Source organism: Myodes glareolus, chromosome 9 (assembly GCF_982192425.1).
Source record: "Myodes glareolus chromosome 9, mMyoGla1.1, whole genome shotgun sequence".
In the NCBI taxonomy this organism is placed as follows: Eukaryota; Metazoa; Chordata; class Mammalia; order Rodentia; family Cricetidae; genus Myodes; species Myodes glareolus.
This window is the reverse complement of record NC_142034.1, coordinates 29,143,252-29,164,614: the sequence shown is the minus strand read 5'-3', so window position 1 is coordinate 29,164,614 and position 21,363 is coordinate 29,143,252. Positions and strand designations below refer to the sequence as shown.

Below are 21,363 nucleotides of genomic sequence, written 5' to 3'. Positions count from 1 at the left end.
ACTTAATGTAATACTATCCAAATCCTTCTGTTTTCCTGCATATTTCGTAGTTTCCTGCTTCTTCGCAGCTGACTAAACGTCCGTTGTGTAAATGCAACATGTTTGCAATTTCCATCTTCTGTTTCTGGGCATCTATGCTGGTTCTGTTTCCGCGCTGTTGTGAATGATGCAGGCATAAACATGAATGTGCAGGCTTGTCTGCAGTAGGATGTAATCGGAGGCTGTTCCTTTGTTCCCAGCTGCTCAGACCTGAAATAATTACACAGAAACTGTATTATTTGAAATACTGTTTGGCCAATAGCTTGTCCATATTTCTTGCGAGCTCTTATATCTTAAATTAACCCATTTCTATTCATCTGTGTATAGCCACGTGGTTGTGGCCCACCAGTAAGTTTCCATCCAGCATCTGTCTCCTGCAGCAGCTCCACGGAGTCTCACTGACTCTGCCTACTTTCTCCCAGCATTCAGTTTAGTTTTCCATCCTAGCTTTACTCTGCTCTATCACAGGTCAAGGCAGCTTCTTTATTCATTAACCAATAAAAGCAACACATATACAGAAGGACCTCCCACATTAGTAGAATAGAGTCTTTGGGGCATGTGCCTAAGTGGGTCATATTGTAGTGCTGTTTTTAATGCTTTGAGTAACCTCCATACTGATTTCCACAGTGACTGCATACGCTTATACTTAAAGGGTGTGAGTGTAGGTTTAGGCCATGAAACTATGTAGGAGATCACAAGAAGGGAAAAAAAGGTATCCAGAAATGTGTAGGGTTGGAGGAGCAAAAGATCACGTGTGGCACTCAGGTGTAAAGAAGGCTGTGGGGGATGGGCATAGGGAAGGAAAGAGAAAGAAGAGACATAACAAAAATCAGTAAGTTTTGTTTGAAAATCTGCTTTAATGAAGCCTAATTCTTTGAATACTGATTTTTAAAAATGAATTTAAAGAAGACTCAGGGGAGATGAGCCTGTCAGATAAGTGAACAAAGTCAGCAGGGGTGACTTCTAACTTGGGATCTGTCTGTTTTCTGATTTATTGGGTTTGATTATTTCTGGAGTTCTTTCAGCTTGAGACTCCATTTGGCCCTCATCTTATCCACCTGTGTATTCACTCGGCTTCAGTGCTGACCATGACTGGACTGCAGTTGGTTCTTCCACACTGTTCTCCCTTGGAAAAACGCCCTGAGCACGCCATGTGAACGAGCAGCCCCCCAGCTCTTTGCATTCAGCCTTCACAAATCAGCCCCTTGGTGTATCAGGACTCTGCAGGAAACCAGGCTAAGCAGTGTTCTTAAATCTCTTATGCTCACTAATTACACTGCAAAGAACTATTACACACTTCAGCAGACCAGTCAAAGACGAGTAATAGGAAAGCTGAGTTCAAGGGAAAGACACCTAATTTATGACAGGCTGTCGGCCACTCTTCACTAACCCTCCTTGGCACCAAGTGGCCTTCCTAATTATGGGATCAGACATTCAGTTGGCAATCCTACACTGGCCATACCATCCATCTTTCAGTTCTCAGCAAGTAGGAGCTAGAATCCTGCTTCCCTGATGTAGAAATCCCTCAATGGTGTCCAGCCCAGACCTGGGCAGATTAAACACTTCTGTCATCTCCACATCAGTGTTACATTTTATTTGCGTTGATCCCTAAGTCCAAATGCCACATATAAACAACATGGTTTCACCAACTCTTCCTACTGACCTGTTGCTCATTTTCAGAGCTGTAGAACTTGGAATCCCAATATCCTGGAGGACAATTCTGGTTCTTGTGGTTTCCCACGACGAAACTCTTTTTTTATTATTATTATTCTTTGTTGTTCAAGTCAGGGTTTCTTTGTGTTGTCCCAACCTTTTTATTATTCTTTGTTGTCCAAGTCAGGGTTTCTTTGTGTAGTCCCAACTGTCCTAGGTAGACCAGACTGACCTTGAACTCAGATATCTGCCTGCCTCTCTCTCCAGAGTGCTGGGATTAAAAGTTTGTGCCACCTCCATCCAGCTCCCATAGAGAAACTTGAAGCACAGTCTTTAATCCATTAAGATTCTCCATCAAAGGATAAAGAACAAGTTAGCCTGCCTCACAAGGTCAGTGTAAGCATTAAATGAGATAATAGGTACAACTGTAACAAGAATGCTACCTGGAATGTGCCAGTCACTGCAGCTGCTAGGGATGTCTTGTATATCCTTCACCCAGTGTGTTTACAATCGTGTGTGTTTTATGGCAACAGCAAAAACACAATCTGCTGAGTCAGGCCACATCTCAGCAATGCAAATGTCATCATGCCCTGGTCATCTCGCTTTCTAGGTCAGGAAACAAGGCACAGCCAGGCTAAATAACCACTCAAAGGACAAGGGAGAATGCAAGAGGACCACAATTCTTGTGTTACTATAATTCCTGTATGATCAGTGAGCATGGCCAAGAGCAAGTTACACCCAGAAAGGTAAATAAACCCAAAGATTGAAATTGTGCTTTCAATCTGCAGTGGCCTTCAAAGGCTCCTGTTCTGAATGCTCATTCCCAAGCTTATTGCCCCAGTTCAAAGACTGTGATGCCTTCAGGAGATGGGCCTGACTCATGGAAACATGTCACTGGAAACCTACAGCCATTCAGTCCTAAAGAAACAAGCAGAAGCTTATATTAATCATAAATTGTTTGGCCCCTTAGCTCAGGCTTATTATTAACTAGCTCTTATAACTTACATAAACCCATAATTCTTATCTATATTTAGCCATGAAGCTTGGTAACAGTAAGGCATTTTCATCTTGCTTCCTCTGCATCTGCCTGGAGACTGACTCTCTGACTTTCCTCTTCCTAGAATTTTCTTAGTCTGGTCACCCCATCTATACTTCCTGCCTGGCTACTGGTCAATTGGCATTTTATTAAACTAATATGAGTGACAAAACTTTACCATATACAAGAACATTATCCCAAAGAATTTGCCCCTTTTTTCTTTTCAAAACAAGAACTCTGAACATTATCTCTTTTGTTTAGCTTTTTTCCTGACCATTATCTATAACAACTTGCAACCAACACTCTAAACAAAGACAAACATCCATAATTCACTTTTTGGGAATGTGGGCATAGTTTTCTAGGCTACTTTCTGCTGATTAGGGGTACTGATAATCTTTTGGAGACCCAAAGAAAATTTAGGATTATAGTCAAGTACTGACTGGAGTATTCTGTTAGACTGGATCATCTCAGGCAATAGTCTTTAAGCTGTTCTGGATGTAGAACTCAAAGGAAATTGTGACAGAGGTACTCTAAAATGTTGGGTAATCTAGGTCATCCTTTCTTATGGGAGATTTTTGGGGGGTCTTCTTTGATCAAACCTTACTTTTCTTAACCCAGAATGAATACATAGCCTCTCATTTACTGTGGAAACAAAAGCAAACTTCTCTAAAATAACATATCTTTTGACTTAAAATTTGAAGTCAGGGTATTTTCAAAATATATAGGTTGAAGAGTCAAAGACACCTTTTCCACAGGATAGCTGTTTGTTTCAGAACACAAAAGACCACAGAAGGTAGTCAAGGGGTGTCATCCCTATGAGAAGCTGCCATCACACACATGGGTTTAGCTTGACATCTTCCCACCCAAAGTGAAGCAAATGGCCCAGGCCTAAGTCCCTCACCAAGAGGGGTGCTGCATCTCTTGAGGAAGAAACTGTAAGGATTTAAAGGGGAAAACCTTTATAATTTAGCAGCCATTCTGACCTCAAGTAAAGATGCAATCTGCTAGTGTCAGACTGTGGCCAACTCTCAAAGAATGAATGCTTCTCTTACCTTAAAAGATGCACTGAGCAAAATCATTTCCTTTAATAGAGGGCTGTCTATGTAATGAGCTAGAAGATGAACACACTAAGAAGAAGCCTGGCAGATCTTTAACCACTGTTCCAGAACTGTGCTTGCTCCCCAAGGGCATCCAATGTTATCAAATAAACATGGTGAATTTGGGGTTGCTTGTTGTAGGGGGTTTCTCCTACCTGGTCCCACAGTTGTTCAGTCCCAAAGTAACACGCAGAGGACTACATTAATTATAAACTGCTTGGCCCATTAGCTCTAGCTTCTTATTGGCTAACTCTTACATCTTAATTTAACCCGTTTCTATTAATCTGTGTATCACCACGAGGCTGTGACTTACTGGATAAAGTTTTGGCATCTGTCTCCAGTGGTTCTACTTGGCTTCTTTCTCTCTGACTCTGCCTTCTTCCTCCCAGCACTCAGTTTAGTTTTCTCTGCTTACCTCTATCATGCCCTGCCAGGCCCAGCACAGATTTTTTTTTATTAACCAATGGTACTTATAGCATACAGAGGGGAATGCCACATCAGTTTCTGTTTTTCCCTTGTTTATTTTAATCTATTTATGTTTGATTATTTGGTTTACAAAAGAGCATTATTTTTATATGGCCTCAAGTTATTGATATTATTTATTGACATACTATCTCTACAGGCATATATGTCCTGCTTCCTTTAATACATGTAGCTCCAACTAGGCTTAAACTAGTATAAATGTCTATAGCTAGGGAAACAAAGTCTTCTTGGGTCTTCATCCGACGACAGCAGCCTAGTATCTAATCGGAGTCTTGCATGTTCTTGAAAAACAATCCTGTTTCTCCCCAATCCCAGAACTGCCTAAGACCTTATCTGCAGTATACAGAAAAAATGACACTTAACACCAAACTTCCATCTGAAATAGGCAGAGACCATTGCTTTTGCTCACATCAAGATAACTGGTCCTCAGTGTATGTGTTATGATTCTGGACAAGTCACCGAACCCTTATCAACCTCCCTAAATTCCTTCATTTGCAAAATGGGCAAAACACACACACACACACACACACACACACACACACACACACACACACACACACTACTTGCTGCAGGTTGCAATGAATTTTTTAAAAAAAGGCTAGAGAGCTGTGGGGCAGCCAGAGGCAACCTGGATATCCCCTACAGCTTCAGCTTCTCCACTCACCTGTTTCCTGGTCTGCATAAATAAACTTTTCCCAACATGCTGTGCACCAAAGTCATTCATTGGAAACACAGTAATTAGCATTACAGATAAAACGACACTGGTGCAGTGTTAATTACTACCGTGCAGATGTACTGTTAGATTCAGATATCATACATAACATTGTCAAGCCTTTATTTTTAAATTAAAGTGCAACAAACCGTACCCTGGCTACACATATTTTTATGATTAATACAAATTAATGTTATTTCATTGTCTAGGGAAAGGGTAGAGATAAGGAGATGTTGCATCTAATTGTAACAACATAGTGGTGTATGTTACATATTCCCCCAGCTGCCTGCACACTGGGAACTTGCATATAGAAATGAGAGTTTTGTAGACCATGCATGCTCCTCTAGTATCCCTAGCTCCTAGCACAATCAGTAATATGTAACCATTTCTGAACCGGGATGAGTGAATTGCTGATGAGTGAAGGAGTCAATGAAAATGAATGAATGATTGAATGAATGAATGAATGAATGAATGAATGAAGAATGAAGATACAACCATGTGTATAGAAGGAAAATGGGGAGAAATAGAGAAACCAAAGACACAATGATTTATTTTTTGATTCTCCTAATTTTATTTCTCTTTTTAGTCTTCTAAATTTGTTGTCTGTTCCCCATATCTAACACATTAAAGTCCAAAGGGAGAGGCAAATGGAGCATCTGAAAGTAGAAGTTGAGTAATGTTCTATGAGTACCATTATGATCTACCAGGTTCTGGAAAGAGAAGTGTAACATGAGGGCCAGTTTGTTGGGGTTTCTGTTCCTGCCCAATACCCCACAGCCGGCAAGTCACAAAGAAAATCGCACACAAGACTCCGTAAGATTATAAAGCTGAATGGCCCATTAGGTCAGGCTACTTATTAGCTCTTATAACTTATGTTACCCCATTATCCTTATCTACGTTAGCCACATGGCTCAGTACCTTTTTCAGCTGGGCAGCTTACATCTTTCCTCTCCAGTGGTCTGGGCAGAACTGGCGGAGGGAGCTTCCTGCTTTCCAGAATATGCCTGTTCTCAGTGCCCTGCCTCTACTTCCTGTCTGGTTGACCCGCCTCTACTTCCTGCCTGGCCAATCAGCGTTTTATTAAAATACGTGATTGACAGAATACAGACAATTCTCCCACACCAGAGAAGTAAATGGAGTTAGAGAGATGGAGGAGGAGGATCCTTCCACATCAGTGAGACATGCATCCAATAGCCAAAAGAGAGAAGGAAGAGAATGAAAATGTTTAGTCCATGCAAATATTGTTTATTTAATAATATGACTTCCTAGGGGAGTTTTTTATTTTTATTGTTAATAAAATGCACATCCCTTAAACGTTGGCATCTTAATCATTTTAAGTTCAACAGCATTAAATACATTTATGTCACCACATGCCCTTCCCTCTATTCACCTTCAAAACTCTTTATCTTGCAAAACTGGGACTTTATGTTCACTAAATATTAACTTCCCTTTCTTTCCTGACCCCAAACTCTCCCAACTCTGTTCTACTTTCTGTCTCTGCAATCTGGACTGCTTTAGAAACCTCATATAAACAAGGTCCCTTTGTATTTAAAGTAACTACTAATTAGTCCGCCACTTAACTATTTGTTTTGAAGATGTCTTATAGCTTTGTTTTGGTTGTTTCCTTTCTCACCCCTCATTTCCATGAAGGAACTTGTGTTATGTCTGTGGTATGGTTATGAAACTGAAGCTTCATGAAATTAGGTAAATCTTCCAGAGTTACATAGCTGGCAAGGTGTGGATTGGGAATCCTTTGACATCAAAGACCCCAATTTTTACACTTTCTTTATGTCGGTGTGTTTTCAGAACACTGGGGGAAATGCAGAAGAGCATGGGATACAAGCTTTGATTGAGGTGTTGCTCAAATATGCAACCATTTTCTTTAGACGTATCAGAGCATTCTGACGAAGGGGTCTTTTGAAGTGTGGAGGTTGTCAGTGGTGCAAGGCATCAGGCTAAACGGACTCATGACAGCTGTTCATTGGTGGTGCAGTTAGAGCTCACGATTCCCTGGCATGAGAAGAGCATTGCAGACGTCCAGCTCTGCTCCTTGGAAGCCACTTCTCATAGCAGATGCATGCTGCCACGCATAGCAAACACTCTCAGAATTTGCTTAGTGAGATGCCCCTAGATTGGTGAGCTGTTTCAGCCGCGAGGATATGTAACACAGTGGAAGAGTTGTAAAGATTCCGCAATAGACTCTATTTTTGCCATAGACTACTTGCAGCTGTTTTAAAGTGAGATTGAATAGCAGATCATAGCCTAGAAATATTTGTGTTAGTAGAAAATAGCATTAGTAAGTCAGATATAATACATGTATGTGAAAATAACATATTTATGCCCACATTTATATGATAATCTCATAAAATATATATTTATGAGTATGAAACTTTTATTACCAAAATACTAGTCATATTTGTTTAATTCTGAAATTATGACTATTCCTTAAACTTTTCTGTTATATATACAATATAGTGTCTCTATATTATTCTAATAATTAGAAAAGACAAATTTTATTTGATAGTGGAAGCAATGTCAAACCTTAAACCATTACATACAAAGAAAGTCTGGAGCCTAAAAGAGGTATATTCTCCTTTCGTCTTAGGGGTTAGCTGTGTACATGCTTCAGACTGGAGAACAGAAGGAACTTTCCCCCAGATCATTTGGTTACAAGGAACAGTTAACTTTAAAAACAAATGCCAATAAGATGGAAAGTATCTGATAAATGCAGTTCAGGTGCCCTGAAGAAACTGGAGAAAAGCAATGCCGAAAACTACAGAATTCTAGTGATTCTCCTCTGTTTACCCTCCTGCTCGCTTTCATTCTTCCTCACTCGCTCCTCCCTTTGGCCATCTGTCCCCACATGGACCATGCCTCACAGCAAAAGAGCAGGTTAATGGAGTAGTGAGCAATCTAAGAACTAAACTAAAGTCATACAAAACAAGGGTCAGAAAGGTAGAAGGGGAGGCCTCTGGGCAAATATTCAAAGACCAGATCTAATAACATTACCGAACATTTCATTAAGCCAGGCATAATGGTACATAGCTATAGTCCCAGAACTTAAGACCTGAGGATTGGATGTTTCAGACCAGCTTGAGCTACATAAAAAGACACACTCTCTAATTAAGGTCACAGATAGACAGCCAGATATTGGGTTATAGATGATTGATAGATGATAGATAGGTAAATGATTGATTGATTGATTGATTAACCGGCAGATAGACAAATAAATGGAAGTTACATGGAGTCTTTGTGAAATCGCTAAGAGAAAACTATATGCCTAAAGGGTCAGAGTAAATAGGGTGAATATCCTAGTAATTCAGCATCTAGTAACCTAGAAGCAACACATAAAGTTTCCTTCCAAGTCTCCCTTAAGCTCCCTGGGCTAACCCAAGAAAGTAAGGAAGGCTCCCAGATAGGTATGACATGGGGTCACTTGTAGAGCTGTGCTAAGGTCATAGACCAGAAAATGAGGCTGAGTGTTGATTCAAAGAAAAAGGCAAGAAGGGAGGGAAGAAGTGCTAAGTTTGGTAGTGGAAGGAACTGAAGTGAGATGGGACTGGGAATGAGAAATAAGGTTTGGATGTGAGAGATGGGACCCCATGTGACCTGAACTCTTTCTGTGTGATGTTTGCTACCAGGATGGAAGAGAGAGCTAACCAGGACAGCTGGACTGGGTGCTTGAGACTTCAAAGTGTATCAATCTGTCACCGGGGCTTGCTCCTGGTCACCCATGGTGGCTTTCTCATCTCTCACTTGGCTCCCTTAAACTCTCTGTGCATTGCTTTCTCTGACTCCTTACATTCGAGAGTCTGAACTTCTACACCATCTCTACATTCCAAAGGGCAAAGTAATTTTTATAAGGTGCAATATATAAAATAGTTGTCACAGTTGGCGAAAACGAAATCTCTGAAGTGCCTCTCTTCAAAGTTCCTGAAAGATAATGTGACTTATGCTTCCCTGGAACTACATTAGAAGCCAGGTGTGGAAGGAAAGCCCTCTGAAGAGGCCGCCATGCCCTTCCACACATGTGGATTTATTCTGATGTGTTACATAAATGGCATGGGTCTACCATGCACCTCTCTGGGTTTGGGGAGAAATGGAAGGAAAAACCCTGTCTGACCTGTTACCCATTTCTTTGTAGGTCAGTGGGACCATGTACAACACTGGAAGGCATGTTTCCCTCCGCCTGGACAAGGAGCACTTGGTCAACATTTCAGGAGGACCTATGACATATAGCCACCGACTGGAGGAGATCCGGCTACACTTTGGGAGTGAGGACAGCCAAGGGTCCGAGCATCTCCTCAATGGACAGGCCTTCTCTGGGGAGGTAGGTAAATCCACCAAAGTGTTAACATTTGGTGCCCACTTGTAAGATTTGGTGCCTGTTTTGATCCGAAGTAGAATCACAGATGGGAAGGCTTCCCTTGACTCTGTGAAAAGAGGAGGTCTCCACCTCCTTTCTCCATCTTTTGCATCCTGGATTACAGGTTACCCGGAGAGGTTACAGTGAAGCAGTATTTCCTTCCTAAAGCCTAGCACAGGTCGCTTGGAACTCAGGCCCTGACACGTCCGAGAGGTGGCTCTCAACCTTCCTAATGCTGCAACTCTTTAATACAGTTCCTCATGTTGTGGTGACCCCCACCATAAAATTATTTTTGTTGCTTCTTCATAACTGTAATTTTTGGTACTCTTATGAAGCATAATGTAGATATCTGATCTGTGACCCATGTGGGAGGTTGAGAACCACTAGAGAATTAGTTAAGCTTAGCCTGGAGGGATGGCTCAGCCGTTAAAGGCTAGGCTCACCATCAAAATTATTTAAGATCAAGCCCTCACCTTTTCTGTGCCTCTTCGCTTTTACCTCTCTGGGTCATCGGCGTCTCATGCATCCCATACGACAGCATAGCTCCCTTCTGGTGAAGTGCATCTTACTTGTCTAAGCATATGGTGTACTGAGAAATCATGTCAAGGAACTGAGGAGTTTGCCTGAAATTCTGCCGAATGGAAATTTCATTGTGTCACACCTGTGATGATGAGTGCCGTCGTGTGCCACCATCAGTTCACATAAAAGTGAATAAAAGTCATGCAATGAACATAGTTTCAGATGAGATAACAGATACTAAGGTTTAGCCAGATTTCATCTGTGATGGATTACTTGTGACTTATTTCACTCTTTACACCTGTGCACAATTATAACCAAAGGATTGGGGTCCTCATGTAATAAGTAACCAGTAAGAAGGTTCCTAGTAAGTCTCAAGAACTGGTGTCAAAAAGACTTTAAAATTACAAGAGTGTACATTTATTGTGGTCTTTTATTTTGTTATTTAATGGTATGGTTAAAATCTGGCATTTTTTTAAAGGTGTTAAGGCTATATACCACCAAATAGACCACAAGTTAAAGAAATTTATGAGCCAGATTTGGTGTGCATTCAAAATGCATAGACTAAGAGTCGGTCTAGATACCCTACTAGTTACTAGGGTTACATGGATTTAAAACTGAAAAAGAAGAAAAGAGTTCTCACCCCAAATGAGTTCAAAAGGGACTATATTCAAATCATTGAACTATAACATCATGTTGAAATGGAGATGTACAAAAAGGCCCTGGCCGCCTCAAAGAAAGTCATGATGCATTTTACTGGAAGAGGTCAGGAGAAGCTTCATAGGGGAGGTACCCTTTGAACTGGGCTTGGAGAGAAGCAATGAAGAATAATTTTAAAATATCAGCGTTGGAGTCAAAGGGCCTGAATTTGTAGCCCCTGCTTTGATACAATACCGTGTTATCTTGGGATGTCACGTGGTTCTTCTAAGGCACAATTTAGACACCTCTCAAAGATATTTTAAAATTTTAGTGGGATCCCAGATGTAAGGAGTGCTCAGTTGATAGACTTTAAAGAAAAGATAAAGCAGGAACTGAGGGGTGGGACGTGAACGGGGCCTCCAGGCATGTCAGGGCACTGTGTGTTTGAGACACTGCATGGAGAGCTCACGTGGTACTTTGTCTATCATCTATTAGTAATGGCTGCATAGACAATGGGCTTCAGCTACAGCATGGGATTCTTTCCAAATCTGTAAGGGGAAATGTGCTAGGATTGATTAAAGATGTCTGCTAAAAGTAACCAAGCAACAGAAAACTCCTCTCTGTAACTACAGGCCCTGAACTAGAACAGCACAGGGAGTGTGACCAACGCAGGCTAAAACCTCTCAGTGCAGAGGCACTGGGGAAGGTCAGTCTCAAGCAGGAGATACATAAAGAGGACTTAATTCTTCCTTATAATAATATGTTATTTTAAAGCTTGTTGCCTCTTTATCTGCTGACTTACTTGCTCATTGGTCATTATTTCTGCTCTTTACTGTCATATTTCAGCACTGACCACATCATTGCTTCAAAGCAGAAACACCATTTAAATGAGTGGGTAAAAATGTAGATGGGTACAATTAAAATCTTTACACTGTTTCTTCAGTTCTTCTGTAGAGTGATTTGTAATATGTACATTAACAACTCATGATTTTTAGTGGATACATACATAAAAATTTAATCTCTTAGCATTTTAATTTTCCTGGGCCCATTACAAGCCACAGAGACTAAATACCTCAAAGAATCTACATTTGAAATTTCCCAGAAAGACGTGTCTGTAACACCAGCATGAGGAAGGCAGAAGCAGGATGATCAGACATTTGAAGTTAGCCTGAGCTACACAGCAATGCCTTGTCTCAGAAAAAAAATAAAAGTTCCCAGGTGAACCTGATTATGGTCCATTATTAACTGTTTTTTAGTGTTTATTAATGAAAACATTTAAACAGAGCAGCAAATAAGAAATAACAAGGGTGGTAGGCACCGTCCAAACCGATGCTCCAGTCCTTCCCCAGAGCAGATGAACCTGTATCTCAGGCAGTGTGTTCTGGGTCTGTATATTCCCGGGGCATACTGGTTAGCAATCACCATGCCAGCTATAGGAAATGCTCTGTTCTGCCCGAAAGTCTCACTTTTCTAAAAAGAGAAAATATAACACCTCCTTACTGTGAGGAAGGGAAAGATAGGGACCTAATAGTAACTGCATATTGAAATGGCAAGCTGGGGTACAGTGCAGACCGAGGAAGAGCTTCCCAAGAAGTAGGAACACACATCGGATCTCTCCCTCCCTCCCTCTCTCTCTGTCTCTCTCTCTCTGTCTCTCTGTCTCTCTGTCTCTCTCTCTCTGTCACTCTCTCTCTGTGTCTTTCTCTCTGTCTCTCTCTGTCTCTCTGTCTCTCTCTCTCTCTCTCTCTCTCTCTCTCTCTCTCTCTCTCTCTCTCTCTCTCTCTCTCTCTCTCTCTGCAGAACAGCCCCAGCATCAGTACAGTTATGTCTCGCCCCGGGCAGATTACACTAATGTCATTGCATTTCTCCCCAAGTCCCTCTGTTTGCATGATCTCTAAGCTGGTCTGGTTTCAATGCTAGAAACCAGCATTTTGGAGGCTCTAAATGATGTCATATGAGGATCACTGTGCACAAAGTTGACTTTTGAGATAATTAGCCTGCTCTCGTGAACAAGAAGAGTAGAACACCTGTGCCCCATGAAGGGCCGATAGTGGACGCTGTGGACAGAAGGTATTCAGCTTAATACGCGTTCTAACAGTGGGCGCTAGCTATCAATGAAATGAGTTTGCTTCTGAAAATAGTGAATTCCCATCGTTTGATTTATTAAGCCCTGACCACATATTAGCCAATGGGGAAACTATTCATTTTAATGCACCTTCTAATTACTAAACTCTACCCAGTCCATACTTTCTTCCAATGAAATTCCAGTTAGCCTCAGAAAAGGCAAATATCTATCACCCTGCAACTTAACTTTTCCTATTTCTTTTGTATTGTCTTCAAAGCCTCCCTCAGTCTCTGTTTCTGGCTGACCTTTAAGAGGACCCAAGAAGACACTTCTTGCAACAAAGCATGTGTTTACTGTGTTGACAGTGTGTAATCACATTGCCAGCTGCCCCATCTATCGATGCTGACCATGATGAGTCGATTAATATCAGGCATTTTCCTTGGCACACTGCAGTGGTGGCTATCTGAAGAGCTGCATATTAACTGTAGCTTTGTCGAATGAGGTTATTATAATTGATGGTAATCATTTGCTTTGTTTTTATAAAACTGTGTGGATGTAAGATGCCATTAACAACTGCATATTTTTGTAAAAGTGATTAATGTCCTACATGAAGAATTCCTGAATGCCTTATTGGGGGTTGTGATAAATGAGCACATTCAGGGATTCAAATGTCTTAATTTTTTTAAAGGTGAGAATTAACTGTTTTTAATAATCAAGCTCCTTAGCTTGCTAATCATTTCAAGTGCTTAGATTAATATCTAGTATAAAGTAGGTTATTTGTAGGATGAAACAAAAGATAATATTGGGAAAGAATCATGTCTGTGGATTAAGTTCCAATAGTGAGGCTAGACAAGAAAGAAAATCTTTCTTACTTGGGAGAAATTGGACAATTTCATCTTCAAAACCTCCTTTGAGTTCTTCATTCCCAAGGGATAAAGCAGCTCCCTGGAAGCTGTACTAGCTGTATGTGCATGTATGGCCCAATCTTTGATTCATTTTCTGCTCTTTCCATGTCTATTGTACTCCTGCTACATGCTAGGCTCTGAGCACACAGTACCCAGTTTCTATTCAGAAAAGCCACAAGTTTATTGAGTAATACATATATAGGGTACACATGTATTTACACACAAACATACATGTATATGTGTGTTGCATACTGAACATGGTTGTACACATTGACAACGTGGACATATTTGAGGTTTATTCTAAGAGAAGCTGATGAAATAGCTGTCCTGGATCATAATAAGAAAGAATGTTGAACAGTCTTTCAAATCGTCATGCTTGCTGCTCCCTCTGAAGGTGAAGTAGCAGCATTGACCTTCCTGGATCCCAGCCTCTAGAGTCTCCAGTTCTGCTCAAAAGACAGGGAGGGAAAGTCCATAGTGTTGCTATGGTGATGTACATCGTACTTTTTGATTGAATAGGGAGACTGAAAGTCACATGTGAAATATAGGATGGATCTATTTTTTTGTGTGTCTCTGAATCAGAAAGGAGACTCTTTCAGAATCAGTAGCAGAAACAGACAATGCAGCCTCATTCTCTTCAAGGAATCAATTATCTGCATCCTTGAGAGACAACTCCACATAAACAACACGAATTGGTAGAAATAAGAAGCTAACACCAAGGGCTGCAGAGATAGCTCAGCCATTAAGGACTAGGCTCACAACCAAAAAATATAAGAGATTAACACCAAGGTGTGCTGACACATGCTAGATAGAGTATAGTAACTGCTGAGGAACAAGTGAGAACCAGGGCCCCAGTAGGGACAGACTGCTGTAGGATTGGGGGAGTTAAAGACAATATGTCTAGCATTTTGCTGCTTTACTGGGACCTCATGATAGAGATTCTTTATTGGCTTGATTCGAGGTTAAGGGGGAATAAGAACTAGGGTACTTAAATATAACAAGAATATGGATGACAAACATGGAAGTGCTACCGTAAGTCATGTGCCACAAGAACGCTCTTTGCTCCACTATGAGAGCCAGATTTATCTCTCCAACTGTCATCTACCTCAGTCTCCCTAGTTCAACATCCTGAGACTCCCTCCATCCTCCCATCCAGTAGGGTTCTGCCTCTTCTCCACTTCCATTGAAAGTTGTATATCCCTGCTCTCAAGGACTTGCGAAGCATTTCCTTGTGAGTCAAGTTAAGCTGAGGAGCTAAGAGTCGTTTACAGTTTGAAAAATTTGTTTACCAAAATAATGAAAGCAAATAGCAGAAGTAGTAAGCAACAGAGATCATATGTGTCCAGAAAAAAGATTAAAACATTTATAGCCCATTTTTGCATTAAAAAAATGTGCTCCCTCCAACCAGTCTATGATGCTGCCCATTACAGTGTGCCTTATACCTGTTTCTTCTTGCTTTGTTGGAAAAGATGTTCTTTGCTATTGGTAATTTTTGTTTGGTCACTGCTGTATTCTCAACACTTTGTATGTTGAGCACATGAGGGCAGTCAATACATGTTTAGTGCATGAAGACATAGATTATCTGAGTAAACTCTTTAAGCAAAAAAAATTATTTGGACACCATGTGCCTAATGCAATGTCTGACATACAATAAGTGCTTCGGTAATGTTTGTGAAATGAGTCATTCAATAGCTGAATGAATAACTCAATCAACTATCAGTGTCCCAAGAACAAAACCATTATAGTTTTTCCTTTGAAATTCTGAATTTGTTACATTTTGTGAGTAAACAGAAAATATCAACAGCATTCAAACTGAAGCTGGAGGGGCTGGAGAGAAGGCTCAGTAGTTAAGAGCACTGGCTGCTCTTTCAGAAGACCCAGGTTCTATTCTCAGCACTCACATGGTGGTTCATAATTATCTGTAACTCCAGTTCCAGGGTATGTGAAACCCTCTTCTGGCCTCATTGTGCATCTGATATACACACATGCATGCAGGTCAAACATCCACACACATAAAATAAAAATATGTAAATAAAAATAAACTGGAAAATAGAATATTTAGATAGAAGCTGCCCAAAGGCCCAAAGCTTCAAATGCCCTTGAAAATTGGAGAGAGGGAGAAAGAGAGGGAGAGAGGGAGAGAGGGAGGGAGGGAGAGAGAGAGAGAGAGAAAGAGAGAGAGAGAGAGAGAATTGTTAGTAATTAGCAATTCTGGAATTTTCATAGGAGGAAAATATGTTTCATGAAAATTTTAAAAATGTATTTATAAAGTACCAGTCCATTTCTATTCTTTATAAGGTGGATGTCACAGAATAATTGAGCAATTAAGTGTCACCCCGAAGGGATTTCAGATCCATTAGAGAGACAAGGCACAGACTTGACTCACAAGTAGCTGTAGAATCTCTTTGCCAATACCTGGCCACTGTCAACCTGCTACGTAAGAAACTTCCACGTATCCCGTCACCAGACTAGGTAATGACTATCATGTGCTGCAGTGAATAAGACAACTACTGATCCCTATCTGTGAGGTGTTTCCAGTCCAGGGGGGGAATACAAATAATGAATAATAAAAATAGTAAGTGAATAAGTCTGTGGCATCCAAATATGGCAAAGACTATGAGGATTTACTGTGGGACAATGGTCTTGTACCCTTTAAAGATCTGTCACTCGTGTTGGTTTAATAAAACGCTGATTGGCCAGTAGCCAGGAAGGAAGTATAGGCAGGGTGACCAGAATAAGAGAATTCTGAGAAGAAGAAAGGCTCACTCCACAGTCATCACCCAGATGCAGAGGAAGCAAGATGAGAATGCCTCGCTGATAAAAGGTGCCAAGTCACGTGGCTAACACAGACAAGAATTATGGGTTAATTTAAGGTAAAAGAGTTAGTTAATTAGAAGCCTGTGATAATAGGCCAACCAGTCCATAATTAATGTAGGCCTCTGTGTGTTCCTTTGGGACTGAGCAGCTGCAGTACCATGCGGGACAGAAACCTCTGTCAAGTAGGACTTAAACAGCAGAGAAAAGAGACGAGGAGAGAAGCATAAAGGCGTGAGTCACAAATCTAAACAGGGTGGCCAGTGTGGGTCCCACTGAGAAAACAGTAATTGTGAGGTTGACAGGAAGATTGTCCAAGGACCTTCCAGATGAACACAGTACCTCGCATAGTAGCTCTGAAGTAAGAGAAATCTGAGAGCATTTACACAATAGCAGAAGCAGTGTGAGCATGGCTGTGAGGTCTGGAGCTGATGGAGGGCACATGGGTCCTCCCGTAATTGACACTATGTGGACTTTAGCTTTTATCCTCTTTCTCTCTCTCTCTCTCTCTCTCTCTCTCTCTCTCTCTCTCTCTCTCTCTCAGAGCACGCTGGCAAAATCTCTGTCTTTTAATCAGCAAACACCAGTTCAGTGAGTTTGTTCTTAATGTGAGCTCCTCACCTGGGGTCATGAAGGTTCAAGATCATATAAGCAAGAATGCCAAGGTTGGTTTAACCTGGGACTTCTGACTCACAAAACTGGTTTCTCTGTAAACTCCACACTAGTGGCTATTTGCCTTCCTTCAAAGCTCTAGTTCAGTAAGCAAACTCAAAAGCTGAAAAGCCAGGAAGGCTCTCTTTAAGAAGTCAGTGATCTAGCAGAAGACTCTGTCTTCCAACCAGTCCCAGAGTGGGTTGTACTCCTTAGAAATATCTCCCCATATGCATAATGAGCTGTGGGTAAATACTGCTGAACAAAGAAACTGAATGAGTAGATGAAGATAATATAGACTGGAGCTTCCAAAGTGCCTAAATTATGCCCAGTATGTCATAATCAAAAGTCTATAGTCATAATGTCAACCTTAATGAAGTTAATGTCAATATTAACAGAGATTTTTGGATTTATATGCTAAATTATTCACAAATTCAAGGTAAGTGAATTCTTCAGGGCACCTGGGAAGAGGAGTGGAATAGCTGAGAGCTAGCATGTTAGAATAATTCATTTCATTTCTTCATCGCGGTCCTGGAATCACTCCCAAGATCAAGATAGGGAGCTTGTCTTTGTCAGTGCTAGAAGCCAAATTTAGAGTCCTGGGAAGCAGTCCTACCCAGATTGAGTAAAGTGGCCTTTGAGCAGCTTAGCACGTAGGGATTGAGATCCCAGATGCTGACCATGCACAGGACAAACACAACTACTAGAGAGTGGTGGTCCCTGGTGTTTTTCTTGGGATGCTTTTATAATTATGTCTGGGAAAGGAGAGCTCTGTCCTTTGAGCAACTTCCTGGATTGTCCATTGTAGATGCTCACGGTGGGACAATCTGAATCAGAGAACATTGTATTTGAAGGCAGTCAGCTGAGTCACATTTCCACCAGCTCCATCCTAACCTGCATGTAGGTCTGGTCTGGCCCACAAGATATTATGATGGCCACCATCCTCTTTCTTTGAACTTACATATCCTTTTGTATTGTTTCTCTAAGGCAAGCAGAAGTTGCTGTATCATAAAGAAAAATTTAAAGACAGAAACTTAGAAATGAGAATTGGATTGAAGTTCAGCTTCAGACCTGACTGGCACCATAGCAACCATCACCGACATCATCTCACAAGTGTTGAATGTGGTCTTGGTTTGTTGAGAAACCAGAGAAAGGGAACTAGAAAGATGGCTCAACAATTAACACTCACTGCTCTTTCAGAGTCTCTGTATTCAGTTTCCAGCATCAGGGGGTTTGCAATTACTTGTAACTCCAGCTCCAAGAGACTTGAAACCCTCTTCTGGCCTCTGTAGGCACCTGCACCCATGTCATGCATATAAATTCACACAGGCACATACACATAAATAAATTAAGTAAATAAATGCATCTTCAACAGAAGCCAGTGGCAGCACACCTAAAGGAATGAGTAGTGCTCACAGCACTTCTGTGAACTCACTGGATTTTGAAAAAAAAAATCTCATTTTCAAAGCCATGGGAATGAAAATTAACTAAAAAAGAATTTCTTAAATTGAATGACTTACTTACTCCTAGTTGTTCTGACCCATGTCAACAGTTCATAAAAACTTGAAGAGGTTCAAGAGGTTCACCTTCCATGTTAAGAAGCAGACTTGGTCTTGAAACAGGTGGTTGTATTCACAGTCACCATCCCTGGTGTCAGTGCCAGGAGCACCTGCGAGGTCAACTGTTCCAATACACCTGCAGAATCATCCCCAAATGCCAGAAAAGGGAAGAGACAAGCCAAAGGTCACTAACCTTCAGTGGTTGAATTAGGAGCAGATCCTGATTTTCCTGACTCAAAGTTTCAATTTTTAATGTGCCACATTAAATGTACAGTTCTCCCAAATCCCAGGATTCAAGAGACATTTTACATAATTTAGTTGAGTCACCCAGTAGAGAGTAAGACTATCCGCCAAGTCATATTTCCTGCATCAGCAAGCAGAATGCCATTACACAGGCATTTATAGACGCAGCCTCAAAACAGCAAAGACATGAGCCAACTCTTTCACAAACATAAGCAATTGAAAGCATCTACAAAAGATGCATCTACAAGTCATCAATTTACTCCTCCCAAAAAAAGGACCAACATTGTCAAGTCAAGTCATGATGGGGTTTGGTTGCAAGAAATATAGAAATAAAGCTCAGAAAACTCCAGCCAGAAACTGTGGTCCTTGAAGATGCTTTCCTTGGTCTCAGGGGGAAACCCCATCACACTGTTGCATTAAGTGTAGCAGGTTTTCTTGGACCACCGGCACCCTAACCATGACCTATTAATTATACATATCTAGCCTTAGCTTAGGCTTGTTTCTATCTAGCTCTTTTAACTTAAATTAACCCATTTCTATTGGTCTATGTACTGCCTTGGGTCACATTTACCTCATCTATGTACCGTTCATCCTGTTTTCCTGCTTCCTCCATTTCTGGCTGACTGGCCTCCAGCTGGCTGCCTGGCTCCCCTTTTCTCTCTGCCTGCCAGCCCAACTGATCCCTCCTCTGCCTAACTCTTGGCCATTCAGTTTTTGTTAGACCAATCAGGTGCCTTAGGTAAAACGGCGATACACCTTTACACGATTTAAAAATTCAGCATAAACAAACGCAACATATCCACACATAGTTAAACATATACTTCATTCCACAACTATTAAGTGCTTTTTAGAGACAGGGCTGTGGCAATAGTTTACTATATTAAACCTTACTCCCGAAGTTGAGGACCTGAATTTGGATCCCCAGAATACCTACAAAAGTGTGGAGGATGTGATGCCTGCCTGTAAATCTAGCACTTAAATAGCAGAGGCTAGGGATCCCCAGGGAATGCTGGCTGGCTGACCTAGCTAGAATTGGTGAGGTCACCGTCCAGGCTCAGGGAGAGTCCTGCCTCAGCCAATCAGAGGGGGAGTGATCAGGGAAGCAGTCTTTTTGTCTTATTTCGGCCTTCTCTTGCTGTGATAAAAAAACACCTTGGCGAGGCAAGGGCTTATTTGGCTTACGCTCCAACATCATAGTGCATCATCTAAGGAAGTCAGGGCAGGAACCTAGAGGTAGAAACTGAAACCCGGGTCATGGAGGAACACTGCTTACTGGTTTTGCTCCCATGGCTTGCTCAGACTGCTTTCTGAAAGTACCCAGGGGTGGCACAGCGGCTATAAGCTAGACTCTCCCACTTCAACAGAGAAAATACCCCACAGACCAATTTGGTGGGGTTTTGTTCTCAGTTAAGGTTTCCCCTTTTTAAATGACTTTATCTTGTGTCAAGTTGACATAAAACCAGCCATCATGGCAGCCAATGCCAGCTCCAGGCTCCCATTCACAACGCGCGTGCACACACACACACACACACACAAACACACACCACATGCACATATCTCACACATGTGCCATACACATGCAAACACACATGTACTACGCACACACTCATGCTTAAGGGAATAAAAGAACCCAGATTTATAAATAGTAATTCTGTGCACCTTGCATCTTCCCACTCACATGCACCAATATCCTATATCCTCCAGAATGGTTGCCTAGCAGTATATAAAGTCACCTAGGTCTTTGTCTGTCCACCTTGTGAATGTATTGCTATGCAATTCAAAATAAAGCCATTTAAAGCTCCTAGATTCATCTGCTCTGACATATCGATAAACCTCTTTTGAAACAAAGCTAATCATCTCCACGGCACTGACTTAATTGCTCACCAGTTGACAGATAATAAACAGACCTGAGGATTAAAATATGAACTAATTACTGTACTCAATTCCATTTACTTGATTTCATGTTCCATTAATTTTTTTTTGCATCATTTCTGGTTGGAAGCCTTAGATTTATGGTCACCTCAAATGAATTATGCTACTTGGTTGCCTATGGCATGCTCATGTTCTGAATCGGTTGGAAAAGGGCAACATTCCGGCCAGTAAATACTGAGGTAAAGCAGCGTAGGCTATAGTAAGTGAAGGTAATTATCCATTCCCAAATACCAGCCAGAGTCAGTGTCTATAAATCTATGCCCATCTCAGCACTGAAAGGGCAACTCTAGAATCACAGTCATGATTATTCATTGGATCTGCTTGTTAAGGCGATCTCCAGAAACTGTGGTTGCCTCTGCTGGAGCCAGGCGAGCGGGAAGCAGAGAGCACGTGCAAAGGGGAAAGGGAATTGACCTAAGAGCCAGGCATGCGCACCACACAGGGCACCATTGCAACTCAGAATATATTATTTCAAGAGCCTGCTCTGTCACTTGGTGGCTATGCGGCCTTGGTAAAGGAAGAGCTGGGTAAATTGCCTCTGGCCTTTCTGAGCAATCACAATGGTCCTATATGTGTTACAGGGCATCTTCAGAGCGCCAATAAAATGACAACAGAAGCCCTTCCTGTGGTTCTCAATTTTCCTAATGCTGCAA

General features: G+C 41.4%; 1 protein-coding gene across 3 annotated transcripts in view; it reads left to right on the top strand.

Annotated features, from left to right (window-relative positions):
* Positions 1-21,363, top strand: part of Ca10 (carbonic anhydrase 10 (inactive)) — a 512,317-nt gene that overhangs the window by 396,149 nt on the left and 94,805 nt on the right. For all 3 annotated transcript variants that reach the window (XM_085695654.2, XM_048446895.3, XM_048446896.3), the window contains exon 5: positions 9,165-9,350. In XM_085695654.2, coding sequence (XP_085551780.1) covers positions 9,165-9,350 — 186 coding nt within the window. The remainder of the gene's footprint in view (positions 1-9,164; positions 9,351-21,363) is intronic.